The following is a 24,487-nucleotide window of genomic DNA, read 5'->3' on the forward strand; positions in this document are numbered from 1 at the left end:
CATGAGACTGGTCTTTCCAAAAACATATTTCAGAGTAACCTCCCTTGCTCAAAAAACCTCAGGGCTACCGCTGACACTCCTAATGCTCAAATTCCTTAGCCTGGCTTAGTCAACCAAGGCTATTCACAATATGGCTCCCATCTTTCTGGCTTCCTCTCAGTACTCTCCCAGAGGAACCTTATTCAGTCAATTTGACCCACTGACTTCAGGACATCTTGTGCTTTCATAATTAACAAAGTATTTTCTTCCTGTTAAGATTAACACACTGCAGAAAGCAAAGCAAAAATTTCTAAACAAATTTAAAAGTTGGTAAGAATGAAATGTATGCAAATATTACTTTTTTGTTTTGTTTTTTGGATTTTTTTTTGAGGCGGAGTCTTGCTCTCACAAAGACTGGAGTGCAGTGGCACTATCTCAGATCACTGCCACCTCTGCCTCCTGGGTTCAAGCAATTCTCCTGCCTCAGCCTCCCAAGTAGCTGGGATTACAGGCACGCACCACCACACCTGGCTAATTTTTATATTTTTAGTGGAGACAGAGTTTCACTATGTTGGCCAGGCTGGTCTCGAACCCCTGACCTCAGGTGATCCACGCGCCTCAGCCTCTCCAAGTGCTGGGAGCCACCGCGCCTGGCCCTTACCTATAATTTTTGACAGAATAAGTTAATTCCTAGTGATTGCCTTATAAAAAAAACTGAGAACAAGAAACGGTTTGGTAAAGAAGCAAACCCACAGGCCCGGCATGGTGGCTCATGTCAGTAATCCCAGCACTTTGGGAGACCGAGGCGGGCCAACATGGTGAAACCCTGTCTCTACTAAAAATGCAAAACTTAGCCGGGCGTGGTAGCGCACGTCCATAATTCCAGCTACTCAGGGGGCTGAGGCAGGAGAATCACTTAAACCCGGGAGGCGGAGGTTGCAGTGAGCCGAGATCATGCCAATGCACTCCAGTCTGGGTGACAGAGCGAGACTCTGTCTCCAAAAAAATAAAAATGAAACAAACCTACATCTTCTCTCAAGCTTTTAATATAGTCATATAGCAATGCTTCCATTCAATTTTTGACTAAAAACTTTTGCAAAAGATGATAAGACAAAAGACTTAGAAACCCTGGACAGTGTCCAAATATTTAACTTACCTGATAACATTTTATGATTCACCATCAGGACCCAATCTATTGCTAAACTACATAAGCAGTTTAGGCTAATAAGTTGACACTTTTTCTAGGGAAAGTACATCCCTAATTCACTCCAGAAATTTTCAAAATCATTAAGTTGTTTTAAAGGAAAAATCACTATTTTCATAACCACAAACAATATATTAGCAAGTTTTGGCTGTTATCACATCTCTAAGCACTGAAGACATCCTCAACTTAAAATTTCAACTTCCCCCCAAAAACAAAGATAACTTAAACTAAACCACTGCATTATAATTAACTACAACACAATAAAGACAGCTCCTAAATCCTAAATCCTTTTGTTAAAGACATTTACTTTTTGTGGGAACAATACCTGACATTTATGAAATTAAAAACAAACAAACAAACAAAAAACGCTTTCAGAAAAAAGCAAACAGCAACACCAAGACATGGTTTAAAATTTTCAAAGAAACGCTTATCAACTTGGAACCTATGGTAAATCAATTATTTACTGGAGACACAACCACACAAAAAAGGTGAGGCAGCATCTGAGATATCAGATCATCAATGCGTAATACTTAGAGCCCTTGAACTAAAAAGCACTCTTGAGCTACCACAGACATTAAAAGGGTTATCCCCAAGTATCTCATTAGCAGGTCTACAGCAAAGGTAGAAGAAATGTAAGAACCAAAAAGAACACAGAAGAAAAAAGCACAGGGTGAAGGGAAAGGTTTGAGGTAAGAACAGAAAGAAGAGAGATAAATGTGTAAGACTAGAAAGAGGAAGAAGAAAAATGAAAAATGAGAGAAGGTGTAAAGTAAAAAGGCAGCTACACTTGCCCGGGGGACATTAGCCCCAAAGGTAATATACTACTGAAACTAGAAACCTTCAAACAAGGAGTTGCCCAATAAATCATTTTAAGAAAGTTTTAGGAAAACCACTCTTCTTAGAAAACCCCTGACTTTTGAATGAACTAAAACCAGAATCTAATCTATCTTTTTTCTGAATGTTCTCAAACTGTATTCCTTTAGTACACTTTATTACAGTCCTATAAATTATAAATTTGATTTTTAAGTTTTAGCCAGACTTTGATAAGCTCCAAACCTAAGTAACACTTGACTGGTAATGCCCTCAAGTGAAGCATCAGTACTTCTGGTAATTCACAGTAACACCATAGGGGAGAAAACCCTTTAAAAAAAGAGGCTAAAACAAAAGATAAAACATCTTAAATGAAGTATGTCTTAATCTGGGTACCCATGAAAGTCATGCAAGACACAGCAGATGGGGTCTGAAACCACCATTTTGTTTTTAAAAGGTACAGGACTAAAAGAACCAGAGAGATGTGTGGGTCTGAAGCTATTCGAAATATAAAACTTATTTCAAGAGGAGGAACTTAGTAAAAATTCAAAGTCAAACAGAGTAAATAAAATGTCATTAAGGGCACGAGATACAAAAATTCATTAAAATACTGCTTTTGCTTGGGCTCTCCAAAACAGAAAGGCATGTATCGCTGACTGGTCCAGCCATCCTCAGAAAGCTAGTACTCAGCATTGAGGGTGTGTTAGTGAGAATTCTTTAGAGCTGTTTGAAGCTCTGAAACCAAAACTATAGACTCCCATAATCTTTCTAGATTTTTCTGGCCTAGAATATATTTTTATATTTGTTCACCAGGAAAAGGCACTTCTCAAAACCAATCCACACCATGAAAGTTTTATCATCAAGTATCTAACTACGTGGTAAACACATCATTTAGCTAGAACAATTTCTGAATCAGAGCTGTCATTGACGGGTCTGGTGCTTTGGATGTAGCTTTCTGTATGTCTTCTCTAATCATTTATTTTCTCCTATTTTCCAACCACCTTATATTGCCACTGTCCTTCCATTCCCACCCTTTACCTTCCTCCTGTATATGTACAGACACACAAAAAGAGTATCAGTACCACTACGTATGTATCTATGTGTATACATACACACATATACCTGTATATGTATACACACACACAAAGACACACATGGCAGGAGCCCCAATATCAGAGTTTATTGACATAAATAATATTGTAGAATAGAAATAAATCCATTAATTCTTATTTCTAAGATAAAACAGAACTGTCGTTGGACACTACAACTCACCCGATGGTTCTTCAGGCTCACTTTCATTTTCTTCCTCAGGTGGGGCTTGAGGGGGTGGTGGGGGAAGTTTCTTTTCCTTCTCTGCTTTGGCATTTCTCTCTTCTTCTGAATAATACTCATCTTCTGAGAGGTTGGCCAAGCTTTCATCCATCTCTCTGTACTCTACCTATATGGAGATCATACCAGGGAAAGCTAAATGCAGTGAACATTTAAAATCAGGGACTCTATTTGGAACCATCAATCAATGTGAATTGTTAACTTCACATTTTAAGGGAAGTAAGTGTACAACAAGGAACAAGCCAGCTTATAATAGGTAGTTATTAAAAACAAAACCTTCATGAAACAATCTTGTGTCAGTTCAGGTTCAAACTAATCTGCAACTTTTACATCATAGCACTGACATTCAAATCATTGACTCTAAGGCTCTCAACAACTTCTCAAAAAAAATTTTTAATTGTATGTATCATGCTCACATACTGGAATTTCCAACAAAATTTCCAAAAAATATCATGCTCACATACCGGAATTTCCAGACAAAAATATAGTTAACTAGAATATCAAGTCTGTCTAATGCCAAGCCTGTGCTTCTAACTACTATTCCAACGGAAAATAGCAAAACAATTCCAAAAACCAAATGGAGGGCATGGAGTAGAAAATAACAACAGTCAAACTGAAACTATGAAAAGGTGCATTTGCTTAAAAAATTCACTTAGGAGAGGCCAGGTGCAGTGGCTCACGCCTGTAATCCCAGCACTTTGGGGGGCTGCGGCAGGCAGATCACCTAAGGTCAGGAGTTCGAGACCAACCTAGCCAACATGGTGAAACCCTTCTCTACTAAAAATACAAAAATTAGCTGGGTGTGGTGGCAGGCACCTGTAATCCCAGCTACTTGGGAGGCTGAGGCAGGAGAATCGCTTGAACCCAGGAGGTGGAGGTTACAGTGAGCCGAGATCAAACCACTGCACTGCAGCCTGGGCGTGAGACTCTATCTCAAAAAATAAAATAAAATAAAATAAATTAAGGAGTAAGTGACGTGGAAATGGAGGATACAGGTCTTACTACTAATTCACACCGGCTATAAAGGAAAGGGAGGTATGTCATTAGCAAAAAGAGGAAGCAGTTTTAGTGAATGTGTCACTGAGGGTAACAGAGCGTAAGACAGGAAAGATTATTATGGATTGGTTAGCCAAAATGTGTAATATGGTATTACAAATAGTTTTCAACATTGGAACATTCTCAAATCATCATTGTGACTTCCTAATAAAAGAAACTACAGCTAATTATTATGGAATCAATTAAAAGATAATTATTATGGAATCAATTAAAAGATTCTAATTATTATTAATTCCATGAAAAGATAATTTATTAGACATGGAAAAAAAGCAAAGACAATGTGGTTTCCACACATATCTTATGTTTTACATTTCCAAGATTAATAGTCCTGTGGATTACAGTGAATGTAATACATTTTAACTTGCTAAACATCTTTGATATAGCTTTGGATGGTCAGCTGTTTTTATACTATCTTTTTGCTCTTTTTTTTAAATGATAGGACCACAAGATTTGGGGGAGGGGGAATGGCTGCTGGAAGTACAAGAGTTTTACTGAAAATAGGGATTGGGTTAGAAAACGGAAACAAAAATTAAGAATAATGAACTGACTAGTTCTGACCCATGCTCTAAGAATCTTATTTAATATATGAATAATTGTATTCACCTACTCAAATACTGAACACTGAGCACATGGTACAATGGAGAAAACAATTATGACTGAGTGTGTCCCTGCCCCTAAAAAGCTGAAAATCTGGTTCCAAGTAAATGATCCTGATCAGATGACCATCTCATACAGGGTCTCTGCAATAAGACTCCAGAAATGTAGATGATATTATACTAAACTTTATCCTAACTGACTGAGATAAACTGTGGAAATAGGTCTCAGGACAATGGATGAAAAAGCAGCAAGGAGAAAAAAAAAGTTTCAAAGAGGGAGAGAAGTCAGAATAGGCCATAAACTTTTATAGTATGCAGTTTTCTTTTCCTTTTACCCCTCAATAGTGCTTGACTCTTCCCTTCCCCAAAGATTCAGTCCTTTGATCCTCTGCCCATCAATCTTATTTACTCAATAATGACTTAACAAGTACCTAATATGGAACTGGACAATGTGCAAATTTTGAGACAAAAACAAAGACTAATACAAAATCCTTTCTATTGTAGTTCAGTTTTTCCCAAAGGATGTTCCACTAGATACTATATCCTTTGAAGGAGTAAAGGATCCAATATCAAGTCTGGGAAACTGCAATCTTTACAGGTTCCCTCTAGGAGAGTCACAATTCACATTAAAGGAGAAGGCTGGGTGTGGTGGCTCACACCTGTAATCCCAGCACTTTGGGAGGCGGGGGCAGCAGATGCCAAGGCAGGAGGACTGCTTAAACCCAGGAGGCCAAGGGGTGCAATCTGTGATCGCACCACTGTGCTCCAGCCTGAGTGACAGACACAGACCCTGTCTCAAAAAAATAAAAAATAAAGGTACTGCTAAGTTTTGCATCAAAAACAATCTTTTCAATATTGTTTAATCCAGTGTCTTGACAAAGAAATAATTAACAAGGAAAACACCTGGAAAAGGCTGGTCTAGAAAGGGTTCTTAGTCTTTAGGAACAAAAGAGATTAGAAAAATACGTACAGGTAGAAGCAATAATATCCGATGGTATTATTAAAAACAAAACTGTTTCACAGAACCCTAGGATTCTTCAAGATTTAGAATTTTAATTTTTAAATGTATTAAATACACACTCATGTGTTAAAACAAATCTTAATCCTTTAGAGACCACCAACACATTAACTTGTGCTGCTCGGGTAACTTAACTTGGGGTAGACTTAAGAATGAAGTTTCTTCTGCCATCTCTGTTCAACTGAGAGCATCCTGAGATGACAAAGCAAGCTTAAAAAAAAAAAAAAAAAAAAAAGCTGGGAGCAGTGGCTCAAGCCTGTAACCCCAGTACTTTGGAAGGAAGAAGGAGGAGGATCATTTGAGCCCACTTCTACACCAGCCTAGACAACACAGGGAAACCCTGTGTTTATAAAAAACTAAAAAAACTTAGCCTGGTGTGGTGGCATGCACCTGCAGTTCCAGCTACTAAGGAGGCTGAGGTGGATCACTTGAACCCAGGGGGTCAAGGCTACAGTGAGCTATGATCTAAACACGGCACTCCAGTCTGTGTGACAGAGTCGAGACCCTGTCTCAAAAAACAAAACAAAACAAAAAAAAAAGAAAGCAAACAAAACCAACCTCCTCCCTTTTGCACAACTTGTCAAATCAGTACTAGACTGCCACAATACTTCATAAACAAAGCAAAATACAGAAACAAAATTGGATTCTTCCCTGGTTGTCTAGTTGCTGGGTGAAAAGAATGGATTCTGGCCGGGCGCGGTGGCTCAAGCCTGTAATCCCAGCACTTTGGGAGGCCAAGACGGGTGGATCACGAGGTCAGGAGATCGAGACCATCCTGGCTAACACGGTGAAACCCCGTCTCTACTAAAATACAAAAAAAATTAGCCGGGTGTGGTGGCGGGCGCCTGTAGTCCCAGCTACTTGGGAGGCTGAGGCAGGAGAATGGCGTGAACCCGGGAGGCGGAGCTTGCAATGAGCTGAGATCCGGCCACTGCACTCCAGCCGGGGTGACAGAGCGAGACTCTGTCTCAAAAAAAAAAAAAAAAAAAAGAAAAGAAAAGAATGGATTCTAAGGCTAAAACAAGACTATCATGCTTAATTTCCAAACTCAAATTTGGCTTCACCAGTAGCCTCATTTTCTCATAGACTGACAACTAAAATAAATGTTATAAATTTTAACTTCTCAATACTAGTTAATAGTAGTGTGTTTTATTTTGGGATTTTTTGCTTAAAATTTTATTTTGTAAAAAAGGCTTTCCTCATTTAATAAAGCTTTTTTTTTTTTTTTAGATAATTTTTAAATTGCCCAGAGCCAAGAAGTGACCATTTAAGCAAAGTTTTAAAACCATCGGAAAGAATCATACAAACTTTAATAAAAACTATTCCCCTGAGAAAAGGAATGGGTACTTTGAACCTAAAGGATTAGGCATCTCTCATCCCTAAGTAAAAACCCCAAAGACTTCAGAGACTCTACAACTACTTACAACCACGGACATAAAGATGTCCCAACAGGGAGACTATGAGTGAGTAGGGTAATTATTCTTACTTTCACACTGATGACTCTCGAATTTAAATCTTTAGTCTCTTCCTTCTCCTCCCTACTCTTATTACAATGATTCATTCACTCCTCAATCTCCTTAAAGCATCAGTCTTTATAAAGAAATCTTTCTTGGGCTGGGCATGGTGGCTCACACCTGTAATCCTAGCACTTTGGGAGGTCGAGGTGAGCAGATCACTTGATCTCAGGAATTCGAGACGAGCCTGGGCAACATAGCGAGACTCTATCTCTACAAAAATTAGCTGTGGGTGGTGGTACACATCTGTAGTTCCAGCCGCTTGTGGGGGCTGAGGCAGGAGGACCACTTGAACCTGGAAGGTCAAGGCTGCAGTGAGCCATGATTGGGCCACTGCACTCCAGCCTGGGTGACAAAGTGAGACAGTGTCTTAAAAAAAAAAAACAAACCCACAAAGACCACAAAATTTTCTCCTTTCACACTGCATTCCTATATCAAAACATCTCATGTATCCCATAAATATATATACCTACTACGTACCACAATAATTAAAAATTTTAAAAAAACCTTTCTCACTTTTATCTAGGGCACAACTGCCAGGTTAATTTTCCCATTATGTGATATTTTCTAATAGCTTAACAGATGAACATCAAAATTTTCAAACCAGCATATAAACTCTCTGGCCTTGACTATTCACACTGCCTTTTTTATTTTTATTTTTATAAGACAGGGTCTCACTGTCACCAAGGCTGGAAAGCAGTGGCATGATCTCAGCTCACTGCAACCTCTGCCTCCCAGGCTCAAGTGATTCTCCTGCCTCAGCCTCCTGAGTAGCTAGGAATACAGGCACATGCCACCACACCTGGTTAATTTTTGTAATTTTGTATAAACAGAGTTTCGCCATGTTGCCAAGGCTGGTATCAAACTCTTGGGCTCAATCGATCTGCCCACCTTGCCCTCCTAAAGTGCTGGGATTACAGGCATGAAACACCATGACTGGCCTGAATTCAAACTTAATTCTAATCACTAACACACTAGTAAAAAAGTCCTCAATGCTGTTCTACCAACCTCTAAGCTCCCTAAAGCTACTTCCATCTTTTTCTGTTAATCCAACACCATATACTCAAGGTCCACCTCCTCTGAAGATTATTTCTTAATTATTGTAAATTTTAAAACTATATCTGCCAGGCGCAGTGGCTCATGCCTGTAATCCCAGCACTTTGGGAGGCCAAGGCAGGTGGATCACCTGAAGTCAGGAGTTCTAGACCAGCCTGGCCAACATGGTGAAACCCCTGTTTCTGCTGAAAATACAAAAATTAGCCAGGCGTGGTGGCAGGCACCTGTAATTCCAGCTACTCTGGGGGCCGAGGCAGGAGAATCGCTTGAACCGGGAGGCGGAGGTTGCAGTGAGCCGAGATCACACCATTGCACTCCAGCCTGGGGGAAAAGAGTGAGACTTCATCTCAAAAAAAAAAAAAAAAAAAAAAAAAAAAAATCTTTTATCTTCTCTGAAGTCTCACAGTACTTATGGTCTGCACTTCATAATCTAGTTCAGGGCTGTCTGATGAACTTTTTTGTCATAATGGAAACTCCTCTATCTGTGCTTCCAATTCTGTGGCTTCAACATGTGCTACACTGAGCACTTATAATGTAGCTAGTGTGACTGAAGAAACTATTTTTAATTTCAATTTAAACTTAATAGCCACATGTGGCTAAGGGCTACCATACTGGATAGCATGAATCTAATGCTCACTACAACATGGACACAACTCTACAACCCCAACACTACTGGTCCCTTCAATCTATTTTGTTCCTAGACAATTCCTGTTTCTAATTAAATTCATATGATCACTGTTCTCAACATTCAGTTGTCCACTCTGGATTCCCTGATGCTTCTCAAACCACTTCCTTTTCTCCACTGGTAGCACCTTAATTACTGGTCATCTACTAATTATATGCCAAACACCGCAATAAGCATTTTGTTTATATTATATCTAAACTTTACAAGGTAGGGCTTATTTACATGAGGAAAATGAATCAGAGGAAGATGAAATACTTAAACTCCAAAAAGTCCACCCTTTTCCAGAACACTTTTCTAAATTCTGCCATTTCATGGCCTAGCTCAAGGCCACCATTTCTAAAGGAGTATGGTGTTCCTGAAGTTCCAGCCCAATTTACCAATTTCAAACCTTAAATATTCTGCCATAAATTTAGCATACACATACTCAAAAGTGAATTTATTCTGAAACTAATGAAACTGGAGCTTCAGGGACACTCAATTACATGAACTCCTTCCAATACCCTAAACATAATTTTAATTATGTAATGATATAATTCTGTTAAAGCACAGTTCCCAAAACTGGATAAGCTCCCAAGTCATGAAATATATACACTTTTTTCCCTGCATACACTGAAGAATTACTGAAGCACGGCCTGTCTATACTGGCCTCAGCTTGCTTTTCATTCCTTAAATGGATATACTATCCTCTAAAGTCTGTTTCCTCTGGATCCCAAGAGTGGCTAGTTGCTAAGCTTCCTAGTTGCTGTTCCAAACAAACACGTAACTAATTTTTTTTCTGAAAGTTTAAGAGCTAATTACAATAGGGGATACAAAACAGGATAAGCAAGATGAGTTAAAATAAACACAGGAGAATTACAAAGAAAAAAATCTTGGTTGGGTGAGGTGGCTCATGTCTGTAATCTCAGCCCTTTGGGAGCCTGAGGCAGGAGGAATGATTGAGCCCAGAAGTTCGAGACCAGCTGGGGCAACATAGAAAGAAGCCATTTCTACAAAAAGTAAAAAATTAGCCAGGCGTGGTTGTGCACAACTGTAGTCCCAGCTACTCAGGAGGCTGAGGTAAGAGGATCACTTGAGCCTGGGAGGTTGAGGCTGCAGTGAGCTATGATTGCGTGACTGTACTACTCCAGCATGGGTGACAGAAGGAGACCCTGTCTCCAAAAAATTAATCAGTTAGCTAAGAAAAAAAATCTTTCTTGTAGGAGAGAGCTTAAAATATAACAGTAAAATCTTACAGTGTGCCCCAAATTTATCAATCTGCAGATTCAACACAGTCACAACCAGAATCCCAGCAGCCCTTTTTGCAGAAACTGACAAGCTCATCCTAAAATTCATATGGAAATGCAAAGGATCCAGAACGGCCAAAATAATCTTGCAAAAGAAGAACAAAGTTGAGGAACACTTCCTAATTTCAAAATTTATTATGAAACTAAAATAATCAGGATAGTGTGGTACTGGAATGGATGGAAATATGTAATAGATCAATGGAATAGAGTTGAGAGTCCAGAGATAAACTCTTACATTTATAATCAATTAGCGAGGGTGCTAACTATATGTTGAGGGAAAGAACAGTCTTCAAAAAACTGTGCTGGGACAAGCTGCAAAATAATGAAGCTGAACCTCTACCTCACACCATATACAAAAATTAACTGAGAACAGATTTTCATCTGGCCGGGCGCGGTGGCTCAAGCCTGTAATCCCAGCACTTTGGGAGGCCGAGACGGGCAGATCACGAGGTCAGGAGATCGAGACCATCCTGGCTAACATGGTAAAACCCCGTCTCCACTAAAAAAAAAAAATACAAAAAACTAGCTGGGCGAGGTGGTGGGCGCCTATAGTCCCAGCTATTCGGGAGGCTAAGGCAGGAGAATGGCGTGGATCCGGGAGGCGGAGCTTGCACTGAGCTGAGATCTGGCCACTGCACTCCAGCCCGGGCGACAGAGCGAGACTCCGTCTCAAAAAAAAAAAAAAAAAAAAAAAAAAAAAGATTTTCATCAACATAAATGCAAGAGCTAAAACTATAAAACTCTTAGAAGAAAACACAGGAGTAAATCCTCACGACATTGGATAAGGCAATGGTTTATTAGATGTAACACCAGAAGTAAAGGGAACAAAAGAAAAAATAAATTGGGTCTCATCAAAATCAAAAATTTCTCTAACCAGAATATGTAAAGAACTCTTAGAAGAAAATGATGAAGACAACTCAATTTTTAAAAACGAGCCAAGGATTTGAATAGTCATTTCAACATAAATATTAAAATGGCCAATAAACACATGAAAAGATGCCCAACATCATTAGTCATTAGGGAAATGCATATCAAAACCACAATGAGATATCACTTTACCCCCACTAGGATGGTTATAGCAAAAGACAAACAATATTAAATGTCAAGAACGATATGGAGGGTGGGCGAGGTGGCTCCGCCTGTAATCCCAGCACTTTGGGAGGCCGATGTGGGTGCACTGCTTGAGGTCAGGAGTTCAAGACCATCCTGGCCAACATGGTGAAATCCCTTCTCTACTAAATATACAAACATTGGCCAGGGGTGGTGGCAGGCGCCTGTAATCCCAGTTACTTGGCTGGCTAAGGCAGGAGAATCACTTGACCCAGGAGGAGGCTGTAGTAAGCCGAGATCATACCACTGCACTCCAGCCTGGGTGACAGAGACTGTCTCAGGAAAAAAAAAAAAAAAAAAAAAAAAAGGCCATGCGCAGTGACTCACGCCTGTAATCCCAGCACTTTGGGAGGCTGAGGTGGGCAGATCACCTGAGGTCAGGAGTTCGAGACCAGCCTGACCAACATGGAGAAATCCCATCTCTACTAAAAATACAATACAAAGTTAGCCGGGCATGGTGGCACATGCCTGTAATCCCAGCTACTTGGGAGGCTGAGGCAGGAGAATCGCTTGAACCTCGGAGGCGGAGGTTGCAGTGAGCCCAGATCGCGCCATTGCACTCCAGCCTGGGCAACAAGAGTGAAACTCCATCTCAAAAAATTAAAAAAAAAAAAAAAGAATAATAATATTGGAGAAACTGGTACCCTCATATATTTAATAACGGGAATGTAAAATGGTGCAGCTGCTATGGGAAACTGTTTGGTTGTACCTCAAAAGTTAAACCTAGAATTAACATAAAACCAAGCAATTCTACTCCTGGGCCCACACCCAAGAGAACTGAAAATATATTCATACAACAAACTGTATATTAATGTTCATAGCAGCATTATGCAAAATAGCCAAGACATAGAAACAAACCCAAGTGTTCATCCAATGATGAATGGATAAACAAAATTTGGTATATCCATACAGTAGAATATTATTCAGCCATAAACAGTTATCAAGTACTGAATGGAAGCACTACAACGTGAATGAATCCTGAAAACATGCTAAAGCCAAATACAAAAGGCCACACATTGTAATATTTTATATAAAATGTCCAGAATAGACAAATCCATAGACAAAGAGTAGATCAGTGGTTGCCAGGAACTGGGGGTAGGGAGGAATGGGGAGTGACTGCTAACGATACAAGTGTCTTTGGGGATGATGAAAAGGTTCTAAAATCACTTGTGGTGTTGGCTGTACAATCTTGTAAATATGCTAAAAACCACTGAATCGTACATTTTAAAATGGTGAATATTATTATACATGCATTATCCCAATAAGCCTGCTTTTTGTTTGTTTTTAGACAGAGTTTCGCTCTTGTTGCCCAGGCTGAAGTGCAGTGGCATGATCTAGGCTCATTGCAACCTCCACCTCCTGGATTCAAGCAATTCTCCTAACTCAGCCTCCTGAGTAGCTGGGATTACAGGCGCCCGCCACCACGTCCGCCTAATTTTTTGTATTTTTAGTAGAGTCGGGGATTTCATCACGTTGGACAGGATGGTCTCGAACTCCTGACCTCAGGTGATCCACCGACCTCAGCCTCCCAAAGTGCAGGGATTACAGGAGTGAGCCACTGTGCCCGGCCAATAAATCTGTTTTTAAAAACATCTTATACATGGCTTCTGGTCACCTGTCTATTGAAATAATAAAATAACACTCTTGACTTCTGTCCTTTATTTCATTTCTGAGGGCTGGTGTCACCAACCTCTATGCTTTCCTAACCCATGCTTTGGTTAAAAGCTCCAGAAAGTCTTGCCTGCAAAACGGTCTTTTACCCAGCACTGGTTATACTTCAGAGAGTTGGCTCAAGTAGGGAGATAAATATGAGGGCTCTCAGACTGGGTAATACTCATCTCAAGAAGCTCCCCATACACAATGACTTGGTATTCACACTTAAAAATTATGTAGACAATTTTTTCAAGCATAAATTATATAATTTGCAAACTTTTATTCAAATGTTGATTATACGCACATATATATCCAGGTTGTTTTTTCCAACTAGACCATTAAATCTCCAGAAAAGGCCCAAGTCTAAAGTCTGTGCCCTAATATTGCCCCAGTGCCCTGCACACAGTGTCCCATGTGGTCCTTTGTTTCAAGGGCTGATGATACCCTGTAACAACATGAATGTGGGAATTATATTCCAGTTCCATCACTTACTTAGCTTTGTGACTTTAGGCAAGTTGCTTAAATTGTGTGCCTCGGTTCACTCATTCCTAAAATACGGCTAGCAATACTTGCCCGTTGGTATTCAGCAAAAAAAAAAAAAAAAGTAATGTTGGTGACACGCTGAATACGGCATCTAGGACACAGAGATGTGAGGCAGTCTCTGTATACACTGTGTGGAGTCAAATCTTCTCCTTCCCATATATTTGCATTTTGACTGTTATTTGTTCTCTCAATCAGCAGCTTCCTCATCTGCAAAATTCTACGCCAAAAGATCGCAGAGAGGATTTTTAAAAAGAAGAAAAACAAAAAAAGACTGGAACTCCTACCACACAGCAGGGTTTTGCTCAAACAAAAACAGAAACAAAAACGACCCTTTCTTTTCCACCTCCCCAGCTAAGGCGATTTCTTTAGCATCAACCTACAGCCTCCTAGTGCACCCAGCTGAAACGCCATCAATATCGCCGAACAGCTTCCAGACCTATCTGTGGACAAACAGTGATGCCTCCAAGAACGCCAACCGTAACCCCACATCAGGGAGCCATCTTCCAGTCAAGAAAATGAAAAGGTGTGCAAGAAAGACCTAAGGAATAAAATACCCCTCCCAGCAATCATCGATGACCCTTCCCACGTCGCTCGGGACCCAGCACAAAGACCGCAGTCAACACCGGCAAAGACTTTTCCTTTCTCACCCCACCCGTCCAGCTAGAGGGGACGTGGCGTGGGCAGCGATACAGGGGGAGGTCTGAGTGGTCGCAGGGCCCAAGACGCGGCGGCGGTGGGGGAGGGCGGAGCAGCCTCGGGGAAGCTCGGCACCCGGCGGTGCCGTTTAAGGGAGGGGTCCACCCTTACCTTCGCCCGCTTGCGCCGGCTGGTCCGACGCCCCTCCGGAGTCTCTGCTATTCCAGTTTCCATGGGGGTCGCAGACCCAGGCACGACGGTGGGCCCGGCCTGAGGCCCTGCGGACCCTGGCGGTTCGGCCAGGCCCCCGGGGGGCGAGGCCCGCGGAGGCTCTTTCTTGCGGGGTGTGCGCTCGCCGGCCGCCCCCGGCCCGACCTCGGCTGGGCCCGACAGGCCCGCGGGTTGCGCGGCCACCTCAGACCCATTCTCAGAGCCGCCCGCTGTCCCGGGGCCAGCCTCCGTCCCGGCTGCCGCCGCTGCAGCCGCCGCCGCCGCGGCTGCCGCCTTCTTCCCAGACAACATCTCGGGCCGCCGGGCCGCCGACGGCCGTAGGGGCCGCTCGGTCTGTCGCTCCGTGGGTCCGACCCGTCTCGCCTCGCCTCGCTTCACGCTGCCCGCGCGCCGCCAACCGCCGTCGCGTACGCACGCGCTAAGCGCGCTCCCGCAGCGCCGGGACAAAAAGGGCCGGAGACGCCCACGAGCCCCGCCCCTCCCCCGCAGCCATAGAGTGGCGTTCTCGCGGCTAGAGCGGCGCCGCAGCAAAGACCGTGTAGCTTGCCTAGAGCGTCTCCCCGGCGTTTGGCGTGGGACCTGGCACCGTCCGTGGTGTTAGGGCTTCTGGGCCAGACTAAACCTCCGAAGGTGACCATTTCCTCTAGGGACTTGCGGGTTTGCATGCGTTCGTTCGTTCATTCACTCACCCAATTATTCGTCAGTTCTACCAGTATTTATTAATGCTTGCCCACTACGTAACAAGGGTTACATTATGAAGTTCTAGCTTTCAAAGAACTTACAGTCTAATGGGGAAAAACACTGAAATATGTTGGTAGAGCGTCTTTCTTATTCATAATTGCTCTGCTTGGACTGGGCAAAAAACTTGGAGAGCGTAGCAGTTTCGATAGTAGTAAAATGGAGACAAGTTAGGAAATCCAGGTTTGAGTCCAGACAGAATTGTTCTTGTCTCCAAGCCTTTGTTCATGCTTTTCCTTCTGTCTGGACCCCAACCCCATTCGCACCCCATGTCTTGCGCTTCTCCCATCCCCCATGTCCCTCATCCCCCATGTCCCCCATCCCCGCCGGCATAACACCTCTTTCTATTCCAGGTTAATTCTTTCTAATAATGATAGTAGTGGTTTATTCTTTTAATTTTTCGAGGAATCCCGTGCCGACCCAAAACTGGAACAGGTCTTGTCTACTTTTAGCATGTTTGTACTTACTACACAAACGATTGTCTTTTTAGTAGTCTGTCTCTTCAAAGTGAAATTGTCAAAAAGTTATTCCGTTTACATGAAGTTCAAGAACTGGTAAAACTAATCTCTAGTAATAGATTCCAGTCAGCCCTTGCCTGAGATGGGGGTCGGGGTCTGACTGCAAAAGAACAAGAAAGAACTTGCTGGGGGTGATGGAAATGTTTTATATCCTGATTGGGATGACGTTTACAGAGGTGTATATATTTGTCAAAACTCTATGAACTCTCCATGTAAAATAGGTATATTTTATGTAACTGTACTTAAGTAAAGTTGTTTTTCTAAAAAACTAGGCAAACAGACAAAAAGGCAATCAAATGTAGAAAGGAAAAAAGTAAAAGCTATGTAAGAAAGAAAATGTATCCGAGTGGGGTGGCATGCACTTGTAGTACCAGCTGCTTGGGAGACTGAGGTGTGAGAATCACTTGAGCCTCGGAGTTCAAGTCCAGCGTGAGCAACGTAGTGAGACTGCGTCTCTAAAAAAAAAGAAAAGAAAAAGAAAGAAAAATATAATCATAGTACAACATATGGCTCAGCTGTGAACTGTATTAATATGACCATAAAAACATAAGCAGTTAATATTGTTTTTATTTATTTTTTCTTTTCTTTTGTTTCTTTTCTTTCTTTCTTTTCTTTTCTTTTTTTTTTTTTTTTTGAGACAGTCTTGCTCTGTTGCCCAGGCTGGAGTGCAGGGGTGCAATCTTAGCTCAATGCAACCTCTGCCTTCCGAGTTCAAGCGATTCTCCTGCCTCAGCCTCCCCAGTAGCTGGGATTACAGGCGCGTGCCACCATGCCTGGCTAATTTTTGTATTTTTAGTAGAAACGGGGTTCCGCCATGTTGGCTAGGTATGTCTCCAACTCCTGACCTCAAGTGATCCTCCCACCTCGGCCTCCCAAAGTGCAGGGATTATAGGTGTGAGGCACCGCGCCCGGCCGAGCAGTGAATATTGTTTTAACCTAAGTGATAGAATTACATTAAGAGAATGGAGAAAAAAGAAAGTTTGTGGAGAGAAAGATGAGAAGGTTTTAAGGATTTAGGGAAGTAGGGAGGTTGTTGGGGGAGGTGCTGCTCGGGAGCTAAATTATCTTTCACCGTAAAAATATAATACATAATGTTGGCCGGGCGCGGTGGCTCATGCCTGTAATCCCAGCACTTTGGGAGACCGAGGTGGGCAGATCACGAGGTCAGGAGATCGAGACCATCTTGGCTAACACGGTGAAACCCCGTCTCTACTAAAAGTACAAAAAAAATTAGCCAGGCTATGTGGCGGGCGCCTGTAGTCCCAGCTACTCAGAGACTGAGGCAGAAGAATGGCGTGAACCCTGGAGGCGGAGCTTGCAGTGAGCCGAGATCGCGCCACTGCACTCCAGCCTGGGCGACAGAGCGAGACTCCATCTCAAAAAAAAAAAAAGAATTCCTGGCCGAGTGCAGTGGCTCATGCCTGTAATCCCAGCACTTTGGGAGGCCAAGGCGGGTGGATCACCCGAGGTCAGGAATTCGAGACCAGCCTGGCCAACATGGTGAAACCCCGTCTCTACTAAAAATACAAAAATTAGCCGGATGTGGTGGCACTTACCCGTTTATTTCCCCAGAAATAACTAATTCATTTCAGATGTTTTTATTGTGATCAAATACACATAACATAAAATTTACAATCCTAACCATTTTGAGTATACTGTTTAGTAGTGTTAGATGCATTCACGTTGTTGCATAAACAATGTCCAGAACTCTTTTCATCTTGCGAAACTCTGTACACATTAAACAATGACTACATTTGCCCCTCCTTCTAGCCCCTGACAGCCACCATTCTACTTTTTGCCTCTATGAATTTGACTACTGTAGATAGCTCATATAAGTGGAATCATATGGTATTTGTTTTTTTTGTGACTATTTCACTTAGCTTAATGTCCTCAAGGTTCATCTATGTTGTAACATGTTAGAATTTCCTTCCTTTTAAAGGCTGGTAATGTTGTGCATATATAACATTTTATTATCCATTCATCTATGGATGGACACTTTTGTTGCTTCCACATTTTGGCTATTGTGAATAATGCTGCTGTGAACATTGGTATACAAATATCTCTTCAAGACTCTGCTTTCAATTCTTTGAGAATATCCAAAGTGGAATTACTGTAGCAGTGTATGCTTTTTTTTTTTTTTTTTTTTTTTTTTTTTGAGAAGGAGTCTTACTGTGGTTGCCCAGGCTGAAGTGCAGTGGCGCGATCTCGGCTCACTGCAACCTCCGCCTCCCGGGTTCCAGCAATTCTCCTGCCTCAGCCTCCCAAGTAGCTGAGATGACAGGTGCCTGCAAACCACACCTGGCTAATTTTTGTATTTTTGGTAGAGACGGGGTTTCCATGTTGGCCAGGCTGGTCTCAGGCGATCTACCCGCCTCGGCCTCCCAAAGTGCTGGGACTACAGGCGTGAGCCACCGTGCCCGGCTAGCATTTTTTAAAAGCTAATGTCTCCACTGGGCACGGGGACTCACACCTGTAATCCCAGCACTTTGGGAGGCTGAGGTGGACGGATCATTTGAGGTCACGAGTTCGAGACCAGCCTGACCAACATGACGAAACCCTGTCTCTACTAAAAATACAAAAATTAGGTGGGTGTGGTGGTGCATGCCTGTAATCCCAACTACTTGGGAGGCTGAGGCAGGAGAATCGCTTGAACCCAGGAGGCGGAGGTTGCAGTGAGCCAAGATGGCGCCACTGCACTCCAGCCTGGGCAACCGAGTGAGAGTCCGTCTCAAAAAAGAAAATAAATAAATAAAATAAAATAATAAAAGTTAATGTCTCCAGTTGGGAGAATTCTTGAGGCTAGGAGACCAGCCTGGGCAATATAGCAAGACCTTATCTCTAAAAAAAAAAAATTTTTTTTTTAAATTAGCTGGGCATAGTGGCACATGCCTGAAGTCTTAGCTGCTCAGGAGGCTGAGGCAGAAGGATCACTTGAGCCCAGGAGTTGGAGGCTTCAGTGAGCCATGATCACACCACTGCACTCCAACCTGGGCAACACAGTGAGACGTTGTCTCAAAAATAAAATAATAATAAATAAAAAGTTAATGTCTAACTGTACAGAGTCCAAAACCTATCAATATTACATATTATATTAAACAAAGTTACCTTCCGCTAAGGTATCAGGTGACAAATAGATGGGCTAGTATAACTGTAAAAGCCTTTATGTCCAAGTTTGGATAGCTTTTCTTTGCCCCTGTGATGGTAGGGGCTCTGTATTGGCCATTTTTTTTGCTAGTTGCGAGGCCCAGAAGTACTGGTGAATGAATGAGGAGGCCTACATCACCTGGCTGTTGTGAGGACATCATGAGATAATGCTTGCAAACTGCCTGTCAAAGAGTCTGGCACATAGTGGTTGCTTCAGACATAGGAGGAGTTTTTATTATTGTTATGCGGCAGCTGGGTGGGGGGAGGGAGCTGGCTATGACTCAGAGGAGTGGGAGGCCATGACTCTTGTCATGGAGGGGCCTCAGGCAGGGTCCTGGGGCCTGTGTGCCTCCATGCCATAATGCTGGCAGAACTGGTATTTCTCTTTAGGAGTCTCCATGGGATACTTGCCTCCGCGGGCACCGTAGGAGCAGTGGCAGCTTGGCTGATGAGCTATAAGCCAGCCTTGTTTGGGTTCCTATTCCTTCTGCTGTTGCTTAGCAACTGGCTGGTCAAGTGTGAACACAAGCTCACCCTCCCAGAGCCTCAGCAGGTGAGCAAGAGGGGGCTTGGCTTCAGCTCAGGGATAGGGGGTATTTGCAGCTAGATTAGGTGGTAGGGAACAGGGTAGGTGTCGAAATAATGGGGCAAGACTGAGGAATCCAAGACTCTGGTCTAAATCACCACTCTACAGTTTCCTCTTAGGTGGTGCTGGGTAAATCACTTCCCTCCATGAGGCCTCAGTTGCCTCACCTGAGCTGTTAAATCAGGACCACCCCAGACTCTCCTATTTCATATTTGATGTCAACATGTTTTGGCAAGAGTAACAACTACTTTAATGTGAAAAAAGTCAAAAACATGAAAATGGATGAACATAGATACATCTCTAAAATAGAATAATGAAGACAGCAGAAATGTACATAGATTATGACATCTTTCATTTAATGCTAAAGAAAACATGCTAGGCTGGGTGCAATGGCTCACGCCTGTAATCCCAGCACTTTGGGAGACCGAGGCAGGTGGATCACTTGAAGTCAGGAGTTCAAGACCAGCCTGGCTAACATGGTAAAACCCCATCTCTACTAAAAATACAAAAATTAGCTGGGTGTGGTGACACGCACCTGTAACACAAGCTACTTGGGAGGCTGAGGCAGGAGAATCACTTGAACCCAGGGGATGGAGGTTGCAGTGAGCTGAGATCATACCACTGCACTCCAGCCTGGGCAACAGAGCAAGAGTCCATATAAAAACAAAAACAAAAGCAAAAAACCATGCAAAACAGCCTGGTGCAGTGGCTCACAGCTATAATCCCTGCACTTTAGGATGCCGAGGCAGGTCAACAACCACTTGAGGCCAGGAGTTCGAGAATAGCCTGGGCAACATGAAGAAACCCCATCTCTACAAAAAATACAAAAATGAACCAGGCAGGGTGGTGCGTGCCTATAGTCTCAGCTACTCAGGAGACTGAGGTGGAAGAATCACCCGAGCCTGAGAAGTTGAGGCTGCAGTGAGCACGCCACTGTACTACAGCCTGGGTGACAGAGTAGTGAGACTCTGTCTCAAACAAAACAAAACAAAACAAAACAAAACAATAGCCTGTCTTATTTATAGAGGCATATGTGCAGTGAAAATATTTTAAGGCAGGCTGCCTCAACCTTGGCACTATTGACATTTTGGGTCAGATAATTCTCCATTGTGGGAGGCTCATGTCACCTGTGCATTGTTAGCTTAGCAGCAACCCTGGCCCCTACCCATGAGATGCCAAGTAGCACACCCACCATTTCATAACAATCAAAAGTATTTCCAGATATTGCCAAATGTCCCCTGGGGAGGGCAGAATGCCTCCCATTGAGAACTACTTTATAAAGAAATGCATGGAAAAATAAATTTTAAATGCAGGATTACAGTTAAGGTGATGCTATTCAGGGAGGGAGGAGGACGCTGTGAGTGGGAGAGTCCACAGGGAACTTTAGTTATATTTATGATATTTTATTTCTTAAGTTGATATGGGAATATGAGTATTTTGTGTATTATTTACCTATTTTGCATGTCTGATATGTTGAATTTTTTTCAGTTAACCATTTTATTTTATTTATGTATTTAGTTTTTGGGGACAGGGTCTCGCTCTGTGGCCCAGGCTGGATGCAGTGGCGCAACCATGGCTCACTGCAGCCTTGACCTCCCTGGGCTCAGGTGATCCTTCCACCTCAGCCTCCCAAGTAGCTGGGACTACATGTGTGCACAGGGCTAATTTTTTCTAGTTTTTGTGGAGATGGGATTTTACCATGTTTCCCAGGCTGGTTTCAAACTCCTGGGCTTAAGCAATCATCCTGCCTTGGCCTTCGAAGGTGCTGGGATTACAGCCATAAGCCACCACACCTGGCTTAATTTTTAAATTTTTTTTTTTTTTTTTTTTTTTTGAGACGGAGTCTCGCGCTGTCACCCAGGCTGGAGTGCAGTGGCCGGATCTCAGCTCACTGCAAGCTCCGCCTCCCAGGTTCACTCCATTCTCCTGCCTCAGCCTCCAGAGTAGCTGGGACTACAGGCGTCCGCCACCTCGGCCGGCTAGTTTTTTGTATTTTTTAGTAGAGACGGGGTTTCACCATGTTAACCAGGATGGTCTCGATCTCCTGACCTCGTGATCCGCCCATCTCGGCCTCCCAAAGTGCTGGGATTACAGGCTTGAGCCACCGCGCCCGGCCCTTAAATATTTTTAAAGACCATTAGTTTGTAGCTAAATCCAAAAAGAAAAAAAAAAAATAAGTGTTATTAACCAGGGGAGGGAGAGATGAGGATCATGGAGATAAAAGCATGTCATGAGACCACTGAGACTTTGCAGTTTGAAATCGTACTGAGCCTGACAAAATTCTGGAAAAACAAAGGCTTTGGAGATAGATATATTTAGGCTAAGGGCTTTATGTCCACTGCAACTGGCAGATTAGCGAGCCATCTCATGCATTCCTATGAACCAAACGCAAGTGGAGGACTCAGGAATTTGAGGCTGTACAATGCTGAGAAAGTGACCTCCCAGCCAGGCCTGGTGGCTCACACCTGTAATCCCAGCACTTTGGGAGTCCGAGGCAGGCAGATCACCTGAGGTCGGGAGTTCGAGACCAGCCTGGTCAACAGAGTGAAACCCTGTCTCTACTAATAATTACAAACACAAATACCAAAAATTTATACTAATACAAAAAGTTAGCTGGGTGTGGTGGCACGTGCCTGTAATCCCAGTTACTCCGGAGACTGAGGCAGGAGAATCGTTTGAACCTGGTGGAGGTTGCAGTGAGCTGAGATCACACCAGTGCACTCCAGCCTGGGCAACAAGAGTGAAATTCTGTCTCAAAAAAAAGAAAAAAAGAAAGTGACTTCCTGTTACTGGGTCCCAAGTCTCCACAAAATGAGGCAATGATGCTCCCCTTGCAGGCAGTTGTGAGAATCTATTAAGATAATGTTTGTAAACCACCTGGCACAGAGCAGGTGTTCAAGCAAGGAAGGGATTATCATTTTTAACCAATTTTCCCCTTTTCGTGGTGGTGGGGAGCTTAGAAGGAGGAAGAGAAACCAAAGGCTTCCGAAAACGAAAACAACTCCAAGAGCGACAAGGCCACGAACACAAAAGAAGTCAATAGAATGCATTCCTGCTTTACCCTCCAGGACAAGATCTTCCAACGGCTTTTGTTCAGTGAAATGAAGCTGAAGGTCCTAGAAAATCAGATGTTCATCATATGGAATAAAATGAATCACCACAGGCGGTCAAGCAGACATGGGAATTTTCCCATGAAGAAACACAGAATGAGGAGGCATGAGTCCATTTGCCCCACCCTGTCTGACTGTACTTCCAGCTCCCCCAGCTAATGAGGCCGAGGCGGGCTGGCCTCTGCTGATGTTACCTTTTACCTCAGTAAAACCCAGTCAAAGCCATTGAATATTCGTAGTAAGTCATAATGGAAAGGTGCCTATGAGCCAGGAAGAGGATCAGAGGCTGAAAGATCGCCTTTGGAAAAGAAATCTGTACACACCAGGTCCACCATGTAGCATGTAGTGACATGACCTGACAGGGCTCTACAACTGTCCCTTTCTAGAGTCTTCTATTTCAGTTGGGTCTATCCTGGTTCCTCCCTGGCCCTGTGCTTGTTCACTCTGAGTCTCCCCACTCCTGCCCCAGCCCCTAGTCTCCCCTATCATCCTGAACCCAGAGGCCGGAGCCAGTCCTGCCAAGCCTGGCTCTGACCATGTCCATTGCTCTTTTTTTCCTTTTTTTTTTTTTGAGACAGAGTTTTGCTCTTGTCACCCAGGCTGGAGTGCAGTGGCATGATCGCGGGTCACTGCAACCTCCACCTCCTGGGTTCAAGTGATTCTCCAGCCTCATCCTTCCAAGTAGCTGGGATTACAGGCGCCTGCCACCATGCCTGGCTAATTTTTGTATTTTTAGTAGAGACAGGGTTTCACCATGTTGGCCAGGCTGGTCTCGAACTCCTGACCTCAGGTGATCCACCTGCTTTGGCCTCCCAAAGTGCTGAGATTACAGGCGTGAGCCACCTTGCCCGGCTTCATTGCCCATTCTTGAGCCAATGTCTTGCCTTGATGTTGACAGATTAAAGCCCACCTTCCTTCCCATGGTGTTGAGGCTCTCCATGACCTGACCCCTTCTCAGCCTTTTCCCCATCCATTACTCCTCTTCATATGCCTTAAACTCTGCATCAGAATATCAGAAACATCAGATATTTGTATGCTACCTTTGTGATATTTGCCATAACCAGGAACCACCTGAACGTTAACTCAATGTTATCCCTTTAAGTTGACTATTTTTTCTTAAATTTATCTGTAAAGGAAAATAAGTAAATAAAAGAATTTCTGCATACATTAAAAAAATTCTTGGTTTAAGTAGAACACAACTGTAAAATTAAAGACATGAAGACAAAAACCATGTTACTGAGTTTCTTTTTTTTTTTTTTTTTGAGACAGAGTTGAGCTCTTGTCATCCAAGCTACAGTGTAATGGTACAATCTCAGCTCACTGCAACCTCCACCTCCAGGTTCAAGCGACTCTCACACCTCAGCCTCTGAAATAGCTGGGATTTCTGGCACCCACCACCACGTCCAGCTTATTTTTGTATTTTTAGTAGAGACAGGGTTTCACCATGTTGGTCAGGTTGGACTCAAACTCCTGACCTCAGGTGATCTGCCCACCTCGGCCTCCCAAAGTGCTGGGATTACAGGTGTGAGCCACCATGCCCGGCTCATGTTACTACATTTCAACCAGAGCTCGGTTGCCCACTGACAGATCTGAGCCAGTGGGTTTTGTTTTAAAAAGTGAGATCAGCAAGTGTTAGCGTTTGAAAGACAAGCCAGCACCTAGCCAAGGCTTTTCTTCATAATGAAAAC

At 43.1% G+C, this 24,487-nt stretch overlaps 2 protein-coding genes across 2 annotated transcripts in view; one reads left to right on the forward strand and one right to left on the reverse strand.

Annotated features, from left to right (window-relative positions):
• KDM1A (lysine demethylase 1A) overlaps window positions 1-15,098 on the reverse strand; it is a 65,555-nt gene extending 50,457 nt beyond the window's left edge. Inside the window, exons 1-2 of the mRNA XM_065528064.1 lie at window positions 14,644-15,098; window positions 3,266-3,431 (exon numbers count right to left, since the gene is read on the reverse strand). Of these exons, the coding sequence (XP_065384136.1) occupies window positions 3,266-3,431; window positions 14,644-14,994 (517 nt within the window). The 5' untranslated portion in view covers window positions 14,995-15,098. The remainder of the gene's footprint in view (window positions 1-3,265; window positions 3,432-14,643) is intronic.
• A 4,366-nt stretch (window positions 15,099-19,464) lies between these two features.
• Window positions 19,465-23,024, forward strand: TEX46 (testis expressed 46). Its single transcript, XM_065528065.2, has 2 exons — window positions 19,465-19,656; window positions 22,650-23,024. The coding sequence occupies exons 1-2, from the start codon at window positions 19,465-19,467 to the stop codon at window positions 22,956-22,958; spliced, it is 501 nt and encodes a 166-aa protein (XP_065384137.1). The 3' UTR covers window positions 22,959-23,024.
• Window positions 23,025-24,487: the final 1,463 nt, after the last annotated feature.

This window comes from Macaca fascicularis, chromosome 1, assembly GCF_037993035.2.
Source record: "Macaca fascicularis isolate 582-1 chromosome 1, T2T-MFA8v1.1".
NCBI classification, from domain to species: domain Eukaryota; kingdom Metazoa; phylum Chordata; class Mammalia; order Primates; family Cercopithecidae; genus Macaca; species Macaca fascicularis.

Excerpts from the sequence above, each read along its gene's own strand:
- TEX46 (XM_065528065.2), top strand. The coding sequence starts at position 19,465 with ATGCTGGCAGAACTGGTATTTCTCTTTAGGAGTCTCCATGGGATACTT. Across the intron at positions 19,657-22,649 it reads CCCTCCCAGAGCCTCAGCAG|AAGGAGGAAGAGAAACCAAA; the intron begins GTGAGCAAGAGG and ends TGGGGAGCTTAG.